General features: G+C 26.1%; 3 protein-coding genes and 1 long non-coding RNA gene across 4 annotated transcripts; 2 read left to right on the top strand and 2 right to left on the bottom strand.

Annotated features, from left to right (window-relative positions):
- The first annotated feature begins 1957 nt into the window (after positions 1 to 1957).
- On the top strand, positions 1958 to 2517 carry LOC135930236 (uncharacterized). The gene is made up of 2 exons (XM_065467018.1): positions 1958 to 2110; positions 2233 to 2517. The coding sequence occupies exons 1-2, from the start codon at positions 1958 to 1960 to the stop codon at positions 2515 to 2517; spliced, it is 438 nt and encodes a 145-aa protein (XP_065323090.1).
- Positions 2518 to 3188: 671 nt separating this feature from the next.
- Positions 3189 to 6182, bottom strand: LOC135930234 (hyaluronan mediated motility receptor-like). Its single transcript, XM_065467017.1, has 4 exons — positions 6144 to 6182; positions 5857 to 5999; positions 3903 to 4107; positions 3189 to 3353 (listed from the first exon to the last, which is right to left on the bottom strand). The coding sequence occupies exons 1-4, from the start codon at positions 6180 to 6182 to the stop codon at positions 3189 to 3191; spliced, it is 552 nt and encodes a 183-aa protein (XP_065323089.1).
- A 46-nt stretch (positions 6183 to 6228) lies between these two features.
- LOC135929378 (uncharacterized) lies at positions 6229 to 7301 on the bottom strand. The gene is made up of 3 exons (XR_010572575.1): positions 7214 to 7301; positions 6439 to 6522; positions 6229 to 6346 (listed from the first exon to the last, which is right to left on the bottom strand). It is a non-coding gene; the product is annotated as an uncharacterized LOC135929378 (long non-coding RNA).
- Positions 7302 to 12270: 4969 nt separating this feature from the next.
- On the top strand, positions 12271 to 18222 carry LOC135929546 (N-alpha-acetyltransferase 50-like). The gene is made up of 5 exons (XM_065466178.1): positions 12271 to 12294; positions 12333 to 12478; positions 12523 to 12642; positions 12950 to 13016; positions 17461 to 18222. Exons 1-5 carry the CDS (start codon positions 12290 to 12292, stop codon positions 17648 to 17650), a joined length of 528 nt encoding a protein of 175 aa, XP_065322250.1. The 5' UTR covers positions 12271 to 12289; the 3' UTR covers positions 17651 to 18222.
- The last annotated feature ends 308 nt before the right edge of the window (positions 18223 to 18530 follow it).

Here is an 18530-nt window from a genome sequence, read left to right as displayed (position 1 = left end):
TAAAGTCATTCTCTGTAAAATCATTCTCTATAAAATAATTCTCTGTAAAATCATTCTCTATATATGACATTCTCTATAATTGTTTTCTCTATAAAAAATTCTCTGTAAAATACATTCTCTATAAAATAATTCTCTATAATCGACATTCTCTCTAATTGTTTTCTCTGTAAAAGTTTCTCTATAATTGTTTTCTCTGTAATGACGCGATTCCTATCTCGGCATATGTTCCTCAGGTTGAAAGAAGTGAAGAGAAAGACATATTTTGCGACAGTTTATTGGGGGTGACATCGAGACTGGCAAATGTAGAGAGGATTATCCTGGCTGTTGATCTGAATGGATATGTAGGAGCGAGTAGTGAGGATTATGAAGGAGTACATGGAGGTTACAGTTATGGCATGAGGAATCTGGAAGGGGAGAGGATTTTAGATTTTAATGATGCTATGGATATGATTGTCTGTAATACAATGTTTAAGAAAGAATCAGAGAAGCTTGTGACTTATAAGTCGGGTAGTACCAAAAGTGCGGTGGATTATTTGTTATTAAGTAGATATGATAGATGTTTAGTAAAAAATGTGAAAGTGATACCGGGAGAGGAATGTATTAATTAGCATCGACTAGTTATAGGAGATCTTACTTTTATAGGCGCCAGGATAATAAAAGAAAATTTGTGCCAATTAAGGTCTGGAAATTGAAGGAGTGTGAAAGACGACAATTCCTTATGAAGTTGGCGATAAAGGAGGCGGAGGTGGCACAAGCATCTAGAGTAAATGACAAGTGGGAAGCCATGAGGAGAGCCTGGGCGATGACAACTGAGAAGGTATGTGGATGGACAAAAGGGCCGCCTAGACATAAGTAGACTTGGTGGTGGAACCCGAAGGTAGCGAAAGCTGTGGATGAGAAACGCAGGTGCTTCAAAGAATGGTATAATAGTAAAGATAATAGTGATAATGATTATTATAAAATGGCGAAAAGAAATGCTAAGAAATTAATAACGAAGGCGCAAGAAGAAAAAAGGCAGGAGTTTGCTAAAGAAATGGAATGCGCTGAAGAAATGAGAAATGTGGTTCGAATTGTAAAGCAGATGGCAAAATGTGGTAGGTGTTAAATGTTTGAAAAATATGGAAGGAAAAATGGTGATTGATAGAAATGTTAAGAACACCTGGAAGATCTACATGGAAGGACTTTTGAACGAAGAAAATGAATGGGATAATAATGTTAGTTGTGCAAAGGTAGAAGGTCCAGGGTGTAAATTTGGCAAAGATGAAATAAAGAGAGCAGTGAAAAAGATGTAAAAAGGGATGGCATCGGGTTTAACGATGGTTGTATCAGAGATGTTTAAAGGTCCTGATGACTTAGGGATTGAATGGTTAATGAATTTGGCAAATCAAATTGTCACAGATGGAACTATTTCCGAGGACTGGCGAAGAAGTATAATTATCCCAGTATACAAGGGAAAATGTGATCCTCTAGATTGCGGGTCTTAGAGAGCTATTAAAATCTTGGAACATGCAATGAAGGTATTTGAGAGGGTGTTAGAGAAACGGATAAGGGAACAAACTAAAATGGATGAAATGCAGTTTGGTTTTACATCTGGGAAAGGCATAACAGATGCCATTTTTGGTGAGACAAATACAGGAGAAGTATCTTGTGAAAGAAAAGAAACGATATTATGCGTTTGTTGACTTGGATAAAGCATATGACAGGGTGTACTAGATGGGCCTTGAGAAAATCAGGTGTGGAGGAATGGTTGGTTATCGCAGTGATGGAAATGTATGTGGGAGTACAAACAGCAGTACTGACGGATTATAGTGATAGTGAAGGCTTTGAAGTGAAGGTAGGACTTCATCAAGGATCCGTGCTGAGTCCATTATTATTTATATTAGTAATGGAAGTGGTGGCTAGAGAAATACGCGAAGGACTTCCCTAGGAGCTATTATATGCAGATGACCTTATATTAATGGCAAACAGTGAGGAAGAATTGAGGGATAAAATTAGTAAATGGAGGATGGCTATGGAAGCAAAGGGAATAAAAATGAATATAGCAAAGACAAAGGTGACGATTGGTTGGAAAATTCTAAAGATGGAGGAATCCGGTAAGTGGCCTTGTGCTGTATGCGGGAAGGGAGTTGTTAGAAATTCAATCTAATGCACCAGATGTCATAAATGGGTATATAATAGATGTAGCTGGAAAAAAGGAAGTTTGATGTTATCATGAATGACTTTTATTTGTAGATCGTGCATAATAATGATAACGTAGAAAATGGTGGTTTGGATATTGGAAATAGGTTAACCCTAGAAAAAGTGGATAAGTTTTGTTATTTGGGTGATATGCTAAACCCAGATGGTGATGCAGATTCTGCCGTTGTTGCAAGGGTCAGACAAACATGGAAGAAGTTCAGAGAGATGTCGCCTATTCTAACAAATAAAAAGGTCTCTGAAGTTAAAGGGGAAAGTTTCGTAAGTTATGATGAGTTGTTTAGTTTATGGCGGCGAAACATGGGCAACGAAAGCGACTGACGAAGCCAAATTAGAAAAAACAGAGATGAGAATGATTAGATGGATGTGTGGCGTTTTTCTGAGAGAAAAAAACTAGCAAGGAATTGCGAAGATAGGGTATAGAAATGATAGGAGTGGTAATGCGACGAAATAGACTAAGATGGTTTGGGCATGTGGAACGTATGACAAAAGATGACTGGGTAAAGAGATGCACCTTGATGGAAGAGGAACAAGACATAGAAGAAGGCCCAAGATGACGTGGACAAATGTGATAGCGGCGGATATGAAAAGCAAGAATCTTACAAATATTGATGTTCAGGACCGTCAGAAATGGAAAAGAAAAATCAGAGGGAAAACGGGCCTACCTGAGTAAACCTGGAAATCGCCATAAAACGGAGGAAGAACTAATAGCTCCCTCCTTTCTTGAAAATTAAGATGGTATAAAAATTAATTTCATGACTCCTCTTTTAAATTTTAATCATATACAATTAAGTCTTTGTAATTATAATGTGATATATAAAAATAAGATTTTTTTGACTTTCTAAAAATAATCAATCAAAATATGCAAGCAAAACAATTAAAAAAAATGAATTTTATTTAAAAAAAAATTTCAATCGATTTTATACTATAACAGATACATTTATATATTATTTATAATATTACACATAAATAATTTATACAAAAATTAAAAATCAAAGTATATTCTCTTTGTTCTCATTAACCTCTTTCAATATGTGACATTGAAAAGCTAATTTAGGATCAAATTTCTTTTTACCTTCCAATCTATTCATCTTATCTTCATAAGCTTTCAAAAGTTGGTCCTTCTTTTTCAAATCGTGCTTGACTTTGTTTAGTTCCTTATTCACACATTAATAAGAGAAATGAAAATAAAATATCGGGGAAGATTTTTTTTCATAAAATTTTGTATAAACATATTTTAGTTTTTTAAAAATATTCTTAATTCTAGTTAATAGCTCCTCTGAAAAATCTATTACCTTAAGAGCTATAAATTTAAATTAATTGATCAAATAAACAATATACAAATATTTCAACAATATTTATCTATTAATTAATAAATTTGATTTAGATGTTTTTAGTATAAATGTGTCTTATTCCAAATATAATTAATATGTCTATCAAATTTTGGATTTATATCATTTTATAAAACGAGGTGGCGATATTATTATAACTAATTATTGTATTTTATAAGTTGCTATTTAAAGTTGTTAAAAATAATAAGAATTCTAGAAATTTCTGAGCTCGACTATATTTAAAAAAAGGAATGTTTTTAATGCACAATAAAAATAGAACATTAGTTGTTTAGTGATGTCAAGTGCCCTTCCTAAAATGATATTGTGTGTAAAATAGTTATTTGACATTAAAAATTAAATAAAATGATGATTTACATCATTCAACTTTAAATTTTCTTCTTTCAAAGTTATAACGTGCCTGATTTTTTGTTTGTGATTGTGATGACCCATGGTATCGGCTTGTTCTAATTCAAAATTTTTCAATTCTTTCGTCACTTTGGCATTCAATTTAGCTAGATTCTCTTTCTCAACCTTGAGCACTATGATTTGTTTGTTAGCTTCATCGAGGGTGGTTTCACAACTAAAATCATGATATTAAAGATTAAATTTTTTTTTTAAGTTTCAAAATTTATAAGATAATTTTTTTAAAATGATAATATATATCTTATAACTTTAAAATAGACGATTGTTTTAGAATGCTTTTATGACCAATCCCAATAAGACTTTTTTAAAGTCAAAAAGCAACTTATATGGAATGCCAATCAATTTTGAATTAAAAATTATCTTTAATAAGTAGTTGGGTAACTCTATTTTTAGCCATAGCCAAAAACCAACATTTTAGTCATGGGGTTTTTCTTAAAAATATAATAGATCAAATTTGAAAGAAACTAATATAAATTACAACGCCTGAATGTTAACGGATTTTCTTGGAATGCGTTTGAAGATTGAGTCTAATTAGCGAGCATTTAACTATTACCCAACTATATTAATAAGTCAAGATAATTTAAAATATAAAATTATTATTTTTTCTTTAATATAAGATTTCGAATTAAATATAATGTAAATGATGACAATTAGTAACAAAAACTCTTCTTGCGTAATTATATAATATATTTGTTTGGGTATTTAAATAAAGTACAAAAAATAGTATTTATTTGTAAATTGTAGTATTAGGACTAATTGATTAAATCATGTATTCACATTATATATAAATTTTACTGCCATAACCAAAATGATTGAAATAAAATTTGGCACAATTTGTCCAGCTTATATACCGCTGATATAAAGGTATGTATTAACCTTGATACGAATGCATCTTTTTTTTAGATATTTCCCCAAAGCATTAACTTTTTGGCCCATTTTTTGCCGTAAACAAAAAAAACCAAAATATCACCTCCCTGTTGGGTTGGGGGGCCTTGTCGATAGCCATTAAAAAGTGCCAAGATATAACATTTTTGCGAATTTATTATATAAGTGGAGTTTTGTTATTAAATTATGTCACTTGGCACTTTTTACGACATTTTGCTAATTTACCATTAGATTTGCACATTTATTAAATAATTTGAGTGGTTGCTATTAAATTTCTTTAGCACTTTTAGGCTAAACGACATTTTGCGAATTTTTGCTCAATTACTTTTAAATTTTCTAATTTAGTATTGTATTAGCTCATTTATTTTATAGTTCAATATTTGCTATTAAATTTGGTCGTTTGATACTTTTAAAAAGGCATTTTACTATATTTTAGTGCATTTATTAAATTTAATCCTTTGGCACTTTTTGGCAATGTGCAGGTATATCCACTTTTGGGGATTCGTGATGACTAAACTTTATTGTTAAAAAATGATAATATAGTTGTCTATTTATGTTTTAAAATATTAGTAATGTTGACTAAACTATCTTGAAATTGAAGAGTTCTAGTTTCAAATATTTTTAGATCATTCTGGTCTTAAAATTTGAAACCCTCTAAATTGATTCAGTCACTATTTTGAACTGTATACAAAATATACTTGCACTTTCGTTAGATATGATCTGTGAAAATTTTAAAATGGAGTTTGGTTCCTTTAAAATTTAAAAGATAGGTTCCAAGATTTGTACCAGTAACAAGCTCTGAAAAAAATTTCCTGGATCTAGATTGTTAAAACTTTCGTTAATTTTGTTTTTATATTCACCCCCTCTTTAAAATTGTATTTAATAAACATTAAATCTTGATCGAATAATCGAAACACAATTAACTTCAAAAGGACAATAAAAATAGTTATAACAAAAAGGTTATTTGGACTTAAAAAATGGTTATATTAGAACATCAATAGAAATTTAATATTGTTTATACATTTTGAGTTTATTATAAGTCTCTTCAGATTCTTGAGATAATTGTTCTTTGAAAGAGGAGATTTTTAATTTGTAATTATCGTCGTATTCTTTCAATATCTGTTGTTGATTATTACTATTTTGTTCTAAAAGGTTGTTGATATTCTATAAATAATTCAAAATATATTGTTTATAAAACCTTAGATATTTCGAAATTGCAAAGGTTAACATGAATAAAACGATTTCTATTCAGACTAAAGTTAATATAGACATTAATAAGAATAAAATGAGATATATATAAAATAAAACTTTGATTTCATTTTCCTTGGTATTAATGTAAGAGGTCATTTGCTGTATTTCGAGTTGAAATCCATTTACAATCTCTTGGGCCTCTTTGTAGTTATCACATAATTTATCATACTCATTTTTGTACTCTTCCAAATCGACCTTCAACATGTTGATTTGATCTTCTGAAACGATTTTATCCTTTTTGAAAATTTCTTTGATATCATCTTTCAATATTCAAATAATGGAAAATAAACAAACAAATATAATAATTTTAAAAAAATGTTTGTTACAAAAATATATGTGTAATATATCAAACTTAATTTATCCTGTAACTCGAAGTTATATGTTTTCAGTTCAGAGGCTTTTCTTCTTTCCAGTTCCAGTTCTTCTTCCAATTTTTCTATACCAAAATCATTATTAATTTTTCAAATTATAAGATATAAGATGATTAGGTAATATAGAAAATTAGAGAATTTGATAAAAAATATTTAAATTATGGATAATAATTTAATAATTAGCAGATAACTGGTCCAAACCTTTCTAAATCAATTTTAGAGGGGCAATAGAATCATAAATATTTCGAATGCCCGAAGATCTTATTTATGAAATGCAGAATGATCAAGGAAACTTCCTTTTTTATTGGAAGAGAAATAGTTGAAAATTCGAAATTTTAATCTCATATATTATAGGGCTTTAGTAAAGATTAACAATCCGGTCTTTCTATATTAAATTAATTTAGGCATATTAAGTTAGCCTTAAATACATTTTTACAATTAAAATCTATTTAAAACATGCAGCAATAACTAAATTTATTTTATTAAAATTTAAATATTAGTATAAATTTGTTATTATTTATGAGTTATAGTGTTTATGTTTACAGTTTAAAAAACATTCTAAAAATCTATGAATAAATATATTTAGGCATAAAATAGGAGGATACTAAAAAAAGTTAAAATATCCAAAGATTTTTCTTGTAGTATTTAAATCTCCATGGTGTTTCTACACCACAGTATACCCCTTAGGGGTTAAATAAAGAATTTCAATAACAGGGTTTAAAGATACAATTATATTATTCCATATATATATTAAACTGATTTGTGATTCATATTTTTGACATTCATGATTATTTTGTGATTTAAATGTTTCCAAATCTTTAATATTTTTTTGAAGTTCAATAAGCTAAAATACATTCAAAATGGAGTTAGTAAATTATACTATACTCTTTTTGATGCCATTTCCTTGTTATATACAATTTGTTCTTTAATACTATTGTATTCATCAATCAAGAGAACATTTTTTTGCTTCTCTTTCTTTAGCTCTAATGATGATTCATTTAATTTATCACTTATTCTTTGTGTTTGTTCTTTAAATAATATTTCTTTATTTTCTATTATTTTATTAGTGATAAAATATTATATATTATAATGTCTAACGTATATCTAGTTTCAATTGTTTGATCTTATCAGTCAAAGATTGTTGTTTACCTTCAACTTGTAATTTAAATGATTCTAGTTCTTCAATTTCATTTTGAAATTTAATGATCTAAAATAAAATGAAGGGTGTTAGTTAATATTTATATACTTTTTTGGATGTTGTTTCATCATAACATGTAATTTCTTTCGTAATACGACTGTTTTCATCAATCAAAAAAGAATTTTCTTGTATTTTCCCAGCTAATTCTGATGTTAACTCATTTAATTTTTCATTTAATTGTTGTATTTGTTTTTTAAATAATGTTTCTTTACATTCTACATATTCATGGATAGGTAAATTTTATAAAACATTTAGATATGGGTAAATACATTTCAAAAATTCTATTTAAAATAATATATTAAAAAATAAGATTAAAGGACAAAAGATGAATGGAAACCAATTTTCTTAAATAATTTTAATATCTAGGCCAGGTCCAATACCAGATTTTACAAAAAATATTTTAATTTTTTAGCATATCCTCAACACTAGAATAAATATAATTAATTGAGAGTATTCAATATTTTATTTATCTAATAAAATTATTTTGCGTTGTAAATAAATACTTTAAAAAAAAAATTAATTTTACATGTTTTATACAAAATATTATGTAAAAATTTTACATATTTTATACAAAATATTATGTAAAAATTTTACATTTACTTAAAAATCTTCATATTTTAAAAAATTAAACGCTTATATATGAGAACCAGCAGGATCCATAGAGGGAAGATTTAGGATTGGTATTAAAACCAGTACATCTCAAGACATAATGCTAAACTATTTACATTTATAATATTGACAAGTCAAATCTTTAATCCAAGGATTTAAAAATTTCCCTATTTACATCCCAATTAAATTTAAAAAAAGTGATGTCTTTATTTTGTAAATTGGTTCAAAGATAAGTAAAATACATGAGCAATAAATAATTTTCCAATTTGTATCATTTTATAACTTACTCTGGGGTTAAGCATAAACCTGCCAATGCCAAACCTAAAATTGTAGTTTAAGAAAAAGCAAAATATTTTTGATCAGTTGAAAATTTAAATCTCTATATGGAAAATATTAGGGATGTACCGATATTTTATATCGGATCGGGCCGATATTTCGCCCATTTTAAAATATCGGTTATCGGCAAATATTATAAAATTTTCCGATCCGATATAAAATGGCGCTTTTAACAAAATTTAAAAAAAGTTATATCTAAAAATCCATTTATTTTTATAAATAAAATCGTAATATATTTTTATGCTTAATTATTTTAATAGTAATAATTAGTTAATAAACATTCTGCAATATAGTTATTTTTTTTCGCATTCTGTTTAAAAAAGTGTTCATTAATCTCTTCAGAATCTGTTTTTAGTGACACTAGTGATATTAACAGTCCCCATCACCGCAGACCGATCTCTGATAAATTGGAAATTTTGGTATTTCTAAAAAGAAATCTTCGATAAATTAATTTTATATATTAATTTCAAAATATTTGTTTATTACTAATTATGTAAATAGATTAATGTTATTACTTATTATATAAATAATTGCAATTGAATTGAATATAAACTATAACTGATCATTAAAATATATATAAATGACATATGTTATGGTATAGTAAAATTATAGATGTTGTACTAATAAAAAGAATATTAAAAATTAAAACCGGTATCTTACAGAATACAAAATTAGATATGATATTGGATTGGTTATCGGCCGATATCAATTAAATATCTGGAATATCGGATCGGATCGGCCTCCGAAAAGTGGTATTGGTACACCCCTAGAAAATATTATTTTATACACAAATATATAGGAGTAGAGATTAGAGGCTCTGCAAATGGTGTGTTTCCAATTCTTTTACCAAGGCTGCCCAACTAAGCTTGATTTTTTTTAAATCGCTGCCTGTGTTTTTTTACATATAAAGCCTGACTCAAAATATATGTAGTTGTAGATCAAAATAAACAACTCTTTATAATATTGGGGAATAGTAAAAATTTAAAACACTATACTTTATGGATTATTACTTCTATCAATACCAGAATTCATGAATATGCCTAATACATTATATAATACATCCTATTTCTGCTAATAATGATTTGACAATTTTTTGAGATTAAATCAAAATTCAGATTATGATCAAAATACCTAATAATTTGGATTGTATTGTCAATCTTATTTAAATAAGTTTATATTTTATTTTTTTCATGCCCTCACATAGAATTCTTTCCCCTAAATATATTATTTCGAAAATAGGCCTTAGAATAAATTTTTTCTTCTATTCTCTATTAAACAGACGAGACATCTCTACTTTTTGTCCACCCAGCCCAATAATTTTTTTTCAGACATTACCCACCTCAGCTTGGGAACTGCAGATCTCTAGAAGGGATGTATTGGTTCTAGGATTTGGTACTTGATTTTTCTTATTTGGATCTGGCCAGCCATATTAAAATAGCTTGTTATTTTTAAAATATAATTTTTTTTAAATTCTGAAGTTTCATTTACCATTCTAATCAGGGGCCCAGAGTGAACCGTAACAAACCGATAAACCATTATAAATATCTAAACATAATTGTAACCAATATAATTATTTTAAAGAACCTTTATAAAAAATTGTCAAACCGATTCAGTTTTTATACTTTAGAAATGGAAATAATTTGAATATCCAGAATTATATAAACTTGCTCTTATAGTACTGGCGGTTCCCAAAACACAAGTTTCTGTAGAAAGGGCTTTTTTGGGGCTAAAATTTGTGCTACCGTGAAAACAAACAAAAAGGATCCATTTATATTAGAAAATATATTACTTATCAAATAATATATTTAAAAATGAGTTATTTTGAATCTTATATATTTTTTTATATATAATAAATAGATGCTTATAATAATAAAAAAATTAGAAGATGGTGTTGCTTCAATAAAAAAAAATTTCTAACCGTAACAAACCTTTAATTAGGTGAACCGAACCTTTATAAATTTCTTCTTAAGAACCGTAACCATTATAATTTTCTACATACTGAATCGTAACCAAACTGAAGCTATAAATAATGGTTTGGGTGCCTGATTCTAATACATGTAATTTCTCATTTTTTAAAAACTACAAAAAATTTTAATGCTTAGAATGGCCTATTAATATAATTTAAAAAAAAGATTTGTGAGGCCTGCCTGAAATTTTTTAGTACCAAAAATTCAGACCAATATATAGTTTTTAAATTTTGTCTAGCCTGTAGATCTTGGATTGAAAAAAAAGGAAGCAATGGGGGAAAATATTAGAAATGTTTTATAGGTCACATACCAATACTTTAATAACTGTTAGTAAAAAATATTATAATGGATCATAATTTATCCACTTGTCAAATTTAAGCTCCCTCTGAAATTATTTACAAAATTCTTTAAAAGGATAAATTTTAAATGTTCAAGAAATAAAATTTTAAAGAGGAATTTCTGGGATCCATTATTATCCCTCCTCAAAATGAAATTTGATCAAAAAACAAATATTGCAAATTACAAGTATATTTAATAATATATTATTAACATTTACATTAAGTTAATAACAATTATTCCATCAGGATTTCATGAAAATAATTCTCAGAGATTATTTCAAATGCTATATAAGAGTTTAGTATTTAAATAAAGAGATAAATACAAGATATTTCTTCAAAAAATATCTTGTATATAAGATACAGTAATTTGCAATACTGTACAACTCTGTATATATTTTATTAATATGTATTTGTTATAATATCAAACGTATATCTAATTCTAATCGCTTCAACTTTTCAGGCAAAAAATTTTCTTGGCATGTAGCATTAATTTTCTAACATATTTGATAAATATGTATAATTATATATAAAAAAATACTTTTTTAAAATTTTTAGGAGTTCTGTATACATTATTATTTCCATTATCTCTAGAATATTTAATAATATCCGTATCGGATTTATAGTATGGTAAATCAGTCTCATCTATTTATAATTATAATTGCCAAATAATTATAATTTACTCATTTCTTTGAAGCGTTCAGTTTTAGAAAATATTGAGTTATGTTTACTTCCACAAATTTTAGGATCATATGTACCCACTGGAGGCCCATAACCTTAAAATCATATATAAATAAGTTATATATTAATTACTGATTATATCGTTAAAACGTTTGATTTTCGCTCTTGAAAACGACATAATAATTGTTTTAATTTTGAAATGACCGCTTGAAATATATTATCACTAAAAACACTTGTAAATAAGATAAAAATTTTTTTTTAAAATACATGTATTAATATCGTAATCATATTTATAATTAATATATATATATAGTTATATTTATATATAGTTATTATATATAGTTATATTTATATATATATCTGTATATACATTTATTTTTTATTTTGAAGACTTTCAATATTCATAATATTTGAATTAAGATCAAATATGATTAATTTTGATACCTCTATTATTTAAATATGCATAATAATATGCCAATATATACAGAAATAATTGTTCTGTTAAAAAAAAATTTATATTTGCATTATTTTAATTTTAAAAATAACTATATATATATCGTAAAATATACTTTAGTGATAGGAATTTTAATATATTAAATCCTAACCACTACTTTCAGATATCTTTAAAGTTTTTAAACTTTATATACATGATTCTGCCTGAATTGAATTTATTAATATTAAATAGTTTTATCCAGCTATCCTTGAAATGAAGTTAAAATTTGCTTAAATTTATTTACATATTTTTTTAGATTGGAAAATCACAACATTCAATTGGGAGATATAACACACCATAATGTAAAACTTTTAAAGCTAGTTAATCAAGTTGTCTTTCCGGTTTCTTATAATGAAAAATTTTATAAAGATGTTCTAGAAGTGGGTGATTTAGCCAAATTAGGTATGAATGACTTGATTTTTTTATCTAATCTTATTTTTTTTTAGTTTATTTCAATGATATAGTCGTGGGAGGAGTATGCTGCAGAATCGATACTATAGATGGCAAAACTAAGCTTTATATTATGACCTTAGGTTGTTTAGCTCCTTATCGAAATCTTGGAATAGGTTATAAAATAGACTTAGTTATAAATAATTGTAATATTCTTATTTGATAATTTAGAATCTAATAATATTTACTTTAATACATTTATATTGCACTTGTTAAAATATTAAACAATGATATGTTATTTGTAGGCATGCTAGAATTATATAATTAAAAAATATTTTATATAGCCTAAAATAACATTAAATTGGTAGGACTGGCAGTTATTGTATAACATATTTATTTGAATATCTTCATAAATTTTATACAATAAACTTATATATTTATAATTTTGACTTAAATATGTTTTTTTGAAAAATATTTTATTAGGATCTCATATGCTCAATCATGTATTTCATATTTGTGAAAAAGATAATAGAATTGATACAATATATTTGTAAGTTATATAGAATATTTATTATTTCTATTTTATAAATATTTGATTTTCATTTTTTTATTATTACAATTTTTTGCATCACTTTCAATTTTGATAATAATTTATAGACAACATATAGATTAAAAAATTTTGCTCATTAGTAATTAATTATTTGAGATAATGGGATTTAAGATATAAAAATTAATCTTTTACCTATTTTTGGTGCTAAATAATTAGTTATAATTAAAAACTATATCAATTTGAATCAGGGTTGTGCATTTGATCAGTCAAATAAGATTCAGTCAATTGACCAATATTTGACCAGCAAATATGGTCAAATTTAAATAAATGTTTTTTAAGAAAATATTAATTCTATTTTATATATAATAGTAAAAAATATATGTATATTAAATTATTTTCTAAATTCTATAATTAATATTTCACTCTCCATGGTAAAATCTTATCATTTTCTTCAGCATTTTTTAATCAGTCTTAGGTTATGATATACTCCTGCCAATTTTCTGGTTGTCGAGATCTTCTATCTCTTAATATTCGAGGTGAACAAAGCTCATTCCAACTTGAGCCCGAAATCTGATCGTTTTATGAAAGTTACTGGTTTCCACATATTTTGGCTATTAAATACATTGCTTTTGCTTCTGAAATTTATGATATTACTTAAAATATTCTGATGATCATCTCTTTATGAAATGACTAATTTGTGTATTATGTTATATGGATATGTTTCTTCAAACTCAAGTAAGATGTTCCCCTTATATAAGAGATCTAATAAATAATCAGCAGTGCAGTGTGAGCACATGTATTTGGATTGTTTTCTTTTTCAAACTTATCTTTAATATTTTTTCTTTAGGTTGGTAAATTATAAAATCATGGACATTAATGTATTATTTGTTTTCTAAATTAACCATCTAGGTTTTTACCTGAGCCAAGGTCAATTAGATAGCTAAATGTTTATGAATAGTTAAAATTTTTAAATTTTTTGTCCAAAATATCATATAATATATTATTGGTAATTTCTCTCAGACCAACTTCTTCAACAGCTGCTCTCAGAGCCTTCTTGCATATTTATATTTGCTCATTACATTTTATTAATGATGCCTATCTTGTTTGGATAATTGTACATAATGTAATATAAATTGACAATTAGTAATTTTCTTAAACCATGCTTAAGTAAAATGATTATATTTTTATATTTAGATCCAATCAAATTAATTATGAGAAAATTTTTTTTTATGAAAATTTTATATTTTTATATAAAATTATTATTAAATTGACGCCTTTACAAATATATTTTAAAATAATTTGTAAATTAATTAGATTGATGCTTTACATACATATTAGTTCATTAAACTATAGTTTTTCACATATATCCTTCAGTCAATTGACCGAATTTGACGGGTTAGTTGAGCGACTTGCCAACCCTGATTTGAATATTAAATTTTATATTTATGATCAAGTCAATGATTGAAAAACAAAGGTAGAAAATATATGCAAATCGAAACTTTAAGTTTTTAAAATGACTATGAGCCCCAATGTTATCCTACTTCTTGATTTTTATTTATTTTCATATATGACACAAAAAATCAAATTTTAAAACACGTTTTATTTGTATACTATTTTATCTTATAAACATTAATATTTTAATAAAAATATAATTAATCAATAATAAAGTATTTTTATATAATAAAAATTTAATTATTTTGATTTACAATTATATAACAAACAAAATTACAATTTTTTGGTATACAGAACCCATGTACCCAACTTTATATACTCTATATTAGTGTTGTTAAACGGCTCAATTTAAGCCGATTTTACGGCTAACTCAATATTTTATTAAGAAAAAATATTATGCAAGCCTAAAGATTTTGCTCATAGATGGCACATAGGAACATCTATTGGCGAAATCTCGCTTAGGCAATATTTTCCTGGCTCGTTTTTAAAAATCGGCTCAAATCGAACCCTTTAACAACACTACTCTATATAAAACCAATATTCAAAATAATAACAATTTTTATAATCCATTTTATAAAATAACATATCCTCTTTTTATAATAATATTTTTTTCCGTTTTCTATTCTGTTGTTTTAAAAATAGGCGTTTCTTAAGGGGAGGGGTAAGATGATAATTTCATCCTTTTTTTCATCTCCCTTAATTAGTGAATTAAGAAGAGATTGGGACTGAGATAAATGGTGGACTTGGGAAATTGTTATAAGAGCTGAGGATTAATTGGGATGTTTTAAAAAAATGAATTGTTAAGGACAGAAATAATTCCTTCAAATATTATAAACAATCTATCAGGAATGGATAATCATAGGAAACTTTCCTCATGAAATAATTCATAATAAGAATATAGCGCGATCAAATCCCTTTAAAATTTTTTTAGGGATGTTGAAAAAAATAAAATATTTTTTTGGCATCCACAAATCTAGCAAATTATTACATAAAATTAAATGGACTTGGTTATGCCTAGTAGCTAAAGCCTATTAGTGGAGTGTAGGGAAAGGTTAAAAGTATTATCCTATTAACAATGCAATATTGTTTTGCTTGTATATGTGATTATCTAATATTTATAAAATTTTAGATTTCTGACTGTGTATAGCATAAGTTACATTGTACGGTTACCAAAATTTGTTATTTTTTTAAAAATCAGAAAAATTTATTTTTTTGCTTTAAATTGAGATTTTTTATATTTAAATTAGAGAAGTTACAGATTTAGATTGAAAATATTATGCATGATAATTTTTGTTTACCTTAATATAATATTTCTTAGTTAATGCTTCAGGAGATTCGGAAATCATTGAAAAAATATATATTGATATATCATGAGCTAATTTGTTTTGCCAAATGAAAATCGGACTGTCAATTAAAAATAAGATGATATTATCTAACTGTTTAAAATTTTTTAACACACGAATATGAATGCAAATAAAATTTTTAAACCAAATTTAAAATTTTATTTTTTGACTAATAAAATAATTGTGTTATTATTTTTAATTTTAATTACTGTTATTTCCCAATAGGGCGTCCTCTTGCATTATCCAAATTTAAAATATATGTTAATACTCTTAATTTAAAATATCTTGAATATTAGTTTTGTGGCAATTATTTAGTATGTCCCAAAAATTAACATTTTTATTAATCTTGCTCTCCTCCCTTTTTCTGATAAAGAATATTATATTATTTTAAATATGGTTTAATTAACTCTTCTTCTGAAGATAAATCAATTGTTTATATAAGCAATTTAATCATTTTTAATATGTTTGGTTATCTACAAAATTTAAAAAAAGGTTAATTATATCTAAATTTGATAAGTATATTATTTAATTATTATTATATGGCTGTTTGTTTTTATAATCAACCATCCTTAAAATCAACATTATTATTTTTCTAACCTTCAAATACGTTTCAAATTTAACAAGCAATGAAACCGAAGTAGTAATTGAATGTGGCTAATTTTATATCTTCAACCAATCTCTTATCTATCAATCATGATTAAATTCCAAGCTATCTGACCCATTTAATAAAATCATGTTTTCAATAGATAAAAAAAAATGATTGATGCTTAGCAGGACCATTTTATTCATAGTAAAATAATCAACAGCTTTAGCAGATTATTTTCATCATAAATCTGGGAAAATTGCCAAATTTAGGATATAATTAAGGTCGTCGATCTTTTGATCTCGATCCTATCAACTTTGCAATCAGAGATAGTATATGTGTTTACTATTGATTTGGATTGGATATTAATTATAAATATTTTATTAAAATTTATAAAATAATTGCAAAAGGAAATCCTTATAAAATAGTAAAGCATGATAGTTTCGAGATTGGCGACCTCACTCAATTATGAATTATATACCCGATAGAAATTTTTATCCACACATCACTGAGATAATATCTTGCCCCCTTCCTTTTTTATATACATTGATTCGATTTTTTAAAAATTCATTGTTAAAATTTTCAATTCAATATTTTAATTATATGGTTAAACATTTTTATATAAATAAAGTTGTAAATTTATTATATAGAAAAAATTATAATCAGAAACTGTTTTTTATTTACCACGAACAGTAGGATTTCATAATTATAATCAAATTATGGGTTCTTTGTCGTGAAAGTATTATCATGACAAGTCAGTTTTAACCAGGATTCTGGACCCAAATTCGAGTTTAAAATTGTTTGGTTAGGCATTTTGAGACCACAGACCAAACAGAGACCGATTTATGGGCAACCCATTGAACCCGGCATAATATGGACACGAGGCGGGATCGATCTCTTTAGAAAATCGGTTTTGTAAGTTTCTGTTATCAAATTTCCGTTAAAAAGAGATTAAAATTCCTGAACCTGAATTCGTGTCCATAACCCTGGTTATAATGAACTCTAAATTTAACAAAAAGTTTTTATTATTTTAATAATTTTGCCAATATTTTCTATTTTTTTATAGACATGTACAAATAAGCAACGAAGTGGCCATAAAGTTTTACCAAAAATTCGGTTTCGAAATTAAAGATATCAAGGAACAATATTACAAAAGGATCGAACCTCCTGATGCTTATATTTTAGAAAAAAAATTAAAAACCGCTAATTCATTATCGCCAAGTTCGAAGTCAAATGCCATAAAAGAGAAGCCATAATAAATTAACCCAAATTACGTGTAAAGATTTAAACTACGAAACAATTAACGAAATTAAGCCTTATTGTTTTTGAATAAATTGTAATTTTAAATAAAATTATATATTTCGTAATGAATATTTATACTCGTAACGCCATTGTGAATCTAATTATAAATTTGACAAATCATATTTTTTGAAAACGAAAGCCCCGCTTATGTGAAGAATTAATTTATGGGACTCCTCAAAACGCTAAATGCGATAAAAATATTAAGGGTTATATTGTACACTGTATATTTTACTTCTTTTTTGCAATAAGAAAGAGTTCGCTAAACCATTTATGGAAACACGCATTCTTAAAATTATTAAACATGTATTAATTGTTATCGTATCTATTGTCTAGAAATTATTTAACCCTTTCTCACCCGATTTTTCATTAGTATTTTAATTTTATATGCATTAAAAATGACCATTGATAACTTCTGAATTTTTAATATTTGCTGTTTCGTATTTTGTTATTAACTCGCTTTGATTTGTATGTTATCTTACGTACTGTTTTCGCGCCAAAATTTTAATTCATATTTCTGATTATCAAAACTTGCTAAAAATATAAATAATAATATATATATAGTAATATTTTTATTTAAAATTTATCTTTTTAAAATGGTCATTTCTTTGCACTAAAATATTTTTATCAATAAATAGGATTAGGATATTTAGATTTAGGGTTATGGAAACGGGGGGGGGGATTAATTAGATCTTAATAATAGTTACCTATATTGATTATCTAATGTCTATTAGTAAGTTTTCCTGGAGTTAGGGAAAGGTCCTAATTCCATATTTTATATAAATAACATGTAATGAGATGTTTTTATATCAATATGCATTTAAATATTACTACACT

The sequence above is a fragment of the Gordionus sp. m RMFG-2023 genome, chromosome 5 (genome assembly GCF_954871325.1).
Source record: "Gordionus sp. m RMFG-2023 chromosome 5, tfGorSpeb1-WG-v2, whole genome shotgun sequence".
Classification (NCBI taxonomy): Eukaryota; Metazoa; Nematomorpha; class Gordioida; order Chordodea; family Parachordodidae; genus Gordionus; species Gordionus sp. m RMFG-2023.
This window is presented reverse-complemented; position numbering and strand designations above follow the sequence as displayed.

What these genes read in the sequence shown, in the direction of transcription:
- LOC135930236 (XM_065467018.1), top strand. Translation starts at nt 1,958, where the DNA reads ATGGCAAACAGTGAGGAAGAATTGAGGGATAAAATTAGTAAATGGAGG. An exon ending in CCGGTAAGTGGCCTTGTGCT is followed by an intron (nt 2,111 to 2,232) that starts GTATGCGGGAAG and finishes TTTTATTTGTAG; the next exon opens with ATCGTGCATAATAATGATAA.
- LOC135929546 (XM_065466178.1), top strand. An exon ending in TTATCGAAATCTTGGAATAG is followed by an intron (nt 12,643 to 12,949) that starts GTTATAAAATAG and finishes ATATTTTATTAG; the next exon opens with GATCTCATATGCTCAATCAT. An exon ending in AGAATTGATACAATATATTT is followed by an intron (nt 13,017 to 17,460) that starts GTAAGTTATATA and finishes ATTTTTTTATAG; the next exon opens with ACATGTACAAATAAGCAACG.
- LOC135930234 (XM_065467017.1), bottom strand. Translation starts at nt 6,182, where the DNA reads ATGACCTCTTACATTAATACCAAGGAAAATGAAATCAAA. An exon ending in CCAAGGAAAATGAAATCAAA is followed by an intron (nt 6,000 to 6,143) that starts GTTTTATTTTAT and finishes AATTATTTATAG; the next exon opens with AATATCAACAACCTTTTAGA. An exon ending in AAAATTTAAAGTTGAATGAT is followed by an intron (nt 3,354 to 3,902) that starts GTAAATCATCAT and finishes TGTGTGAATAAG; the next exon opens with GAACTAAACAAAGTCAAGCA.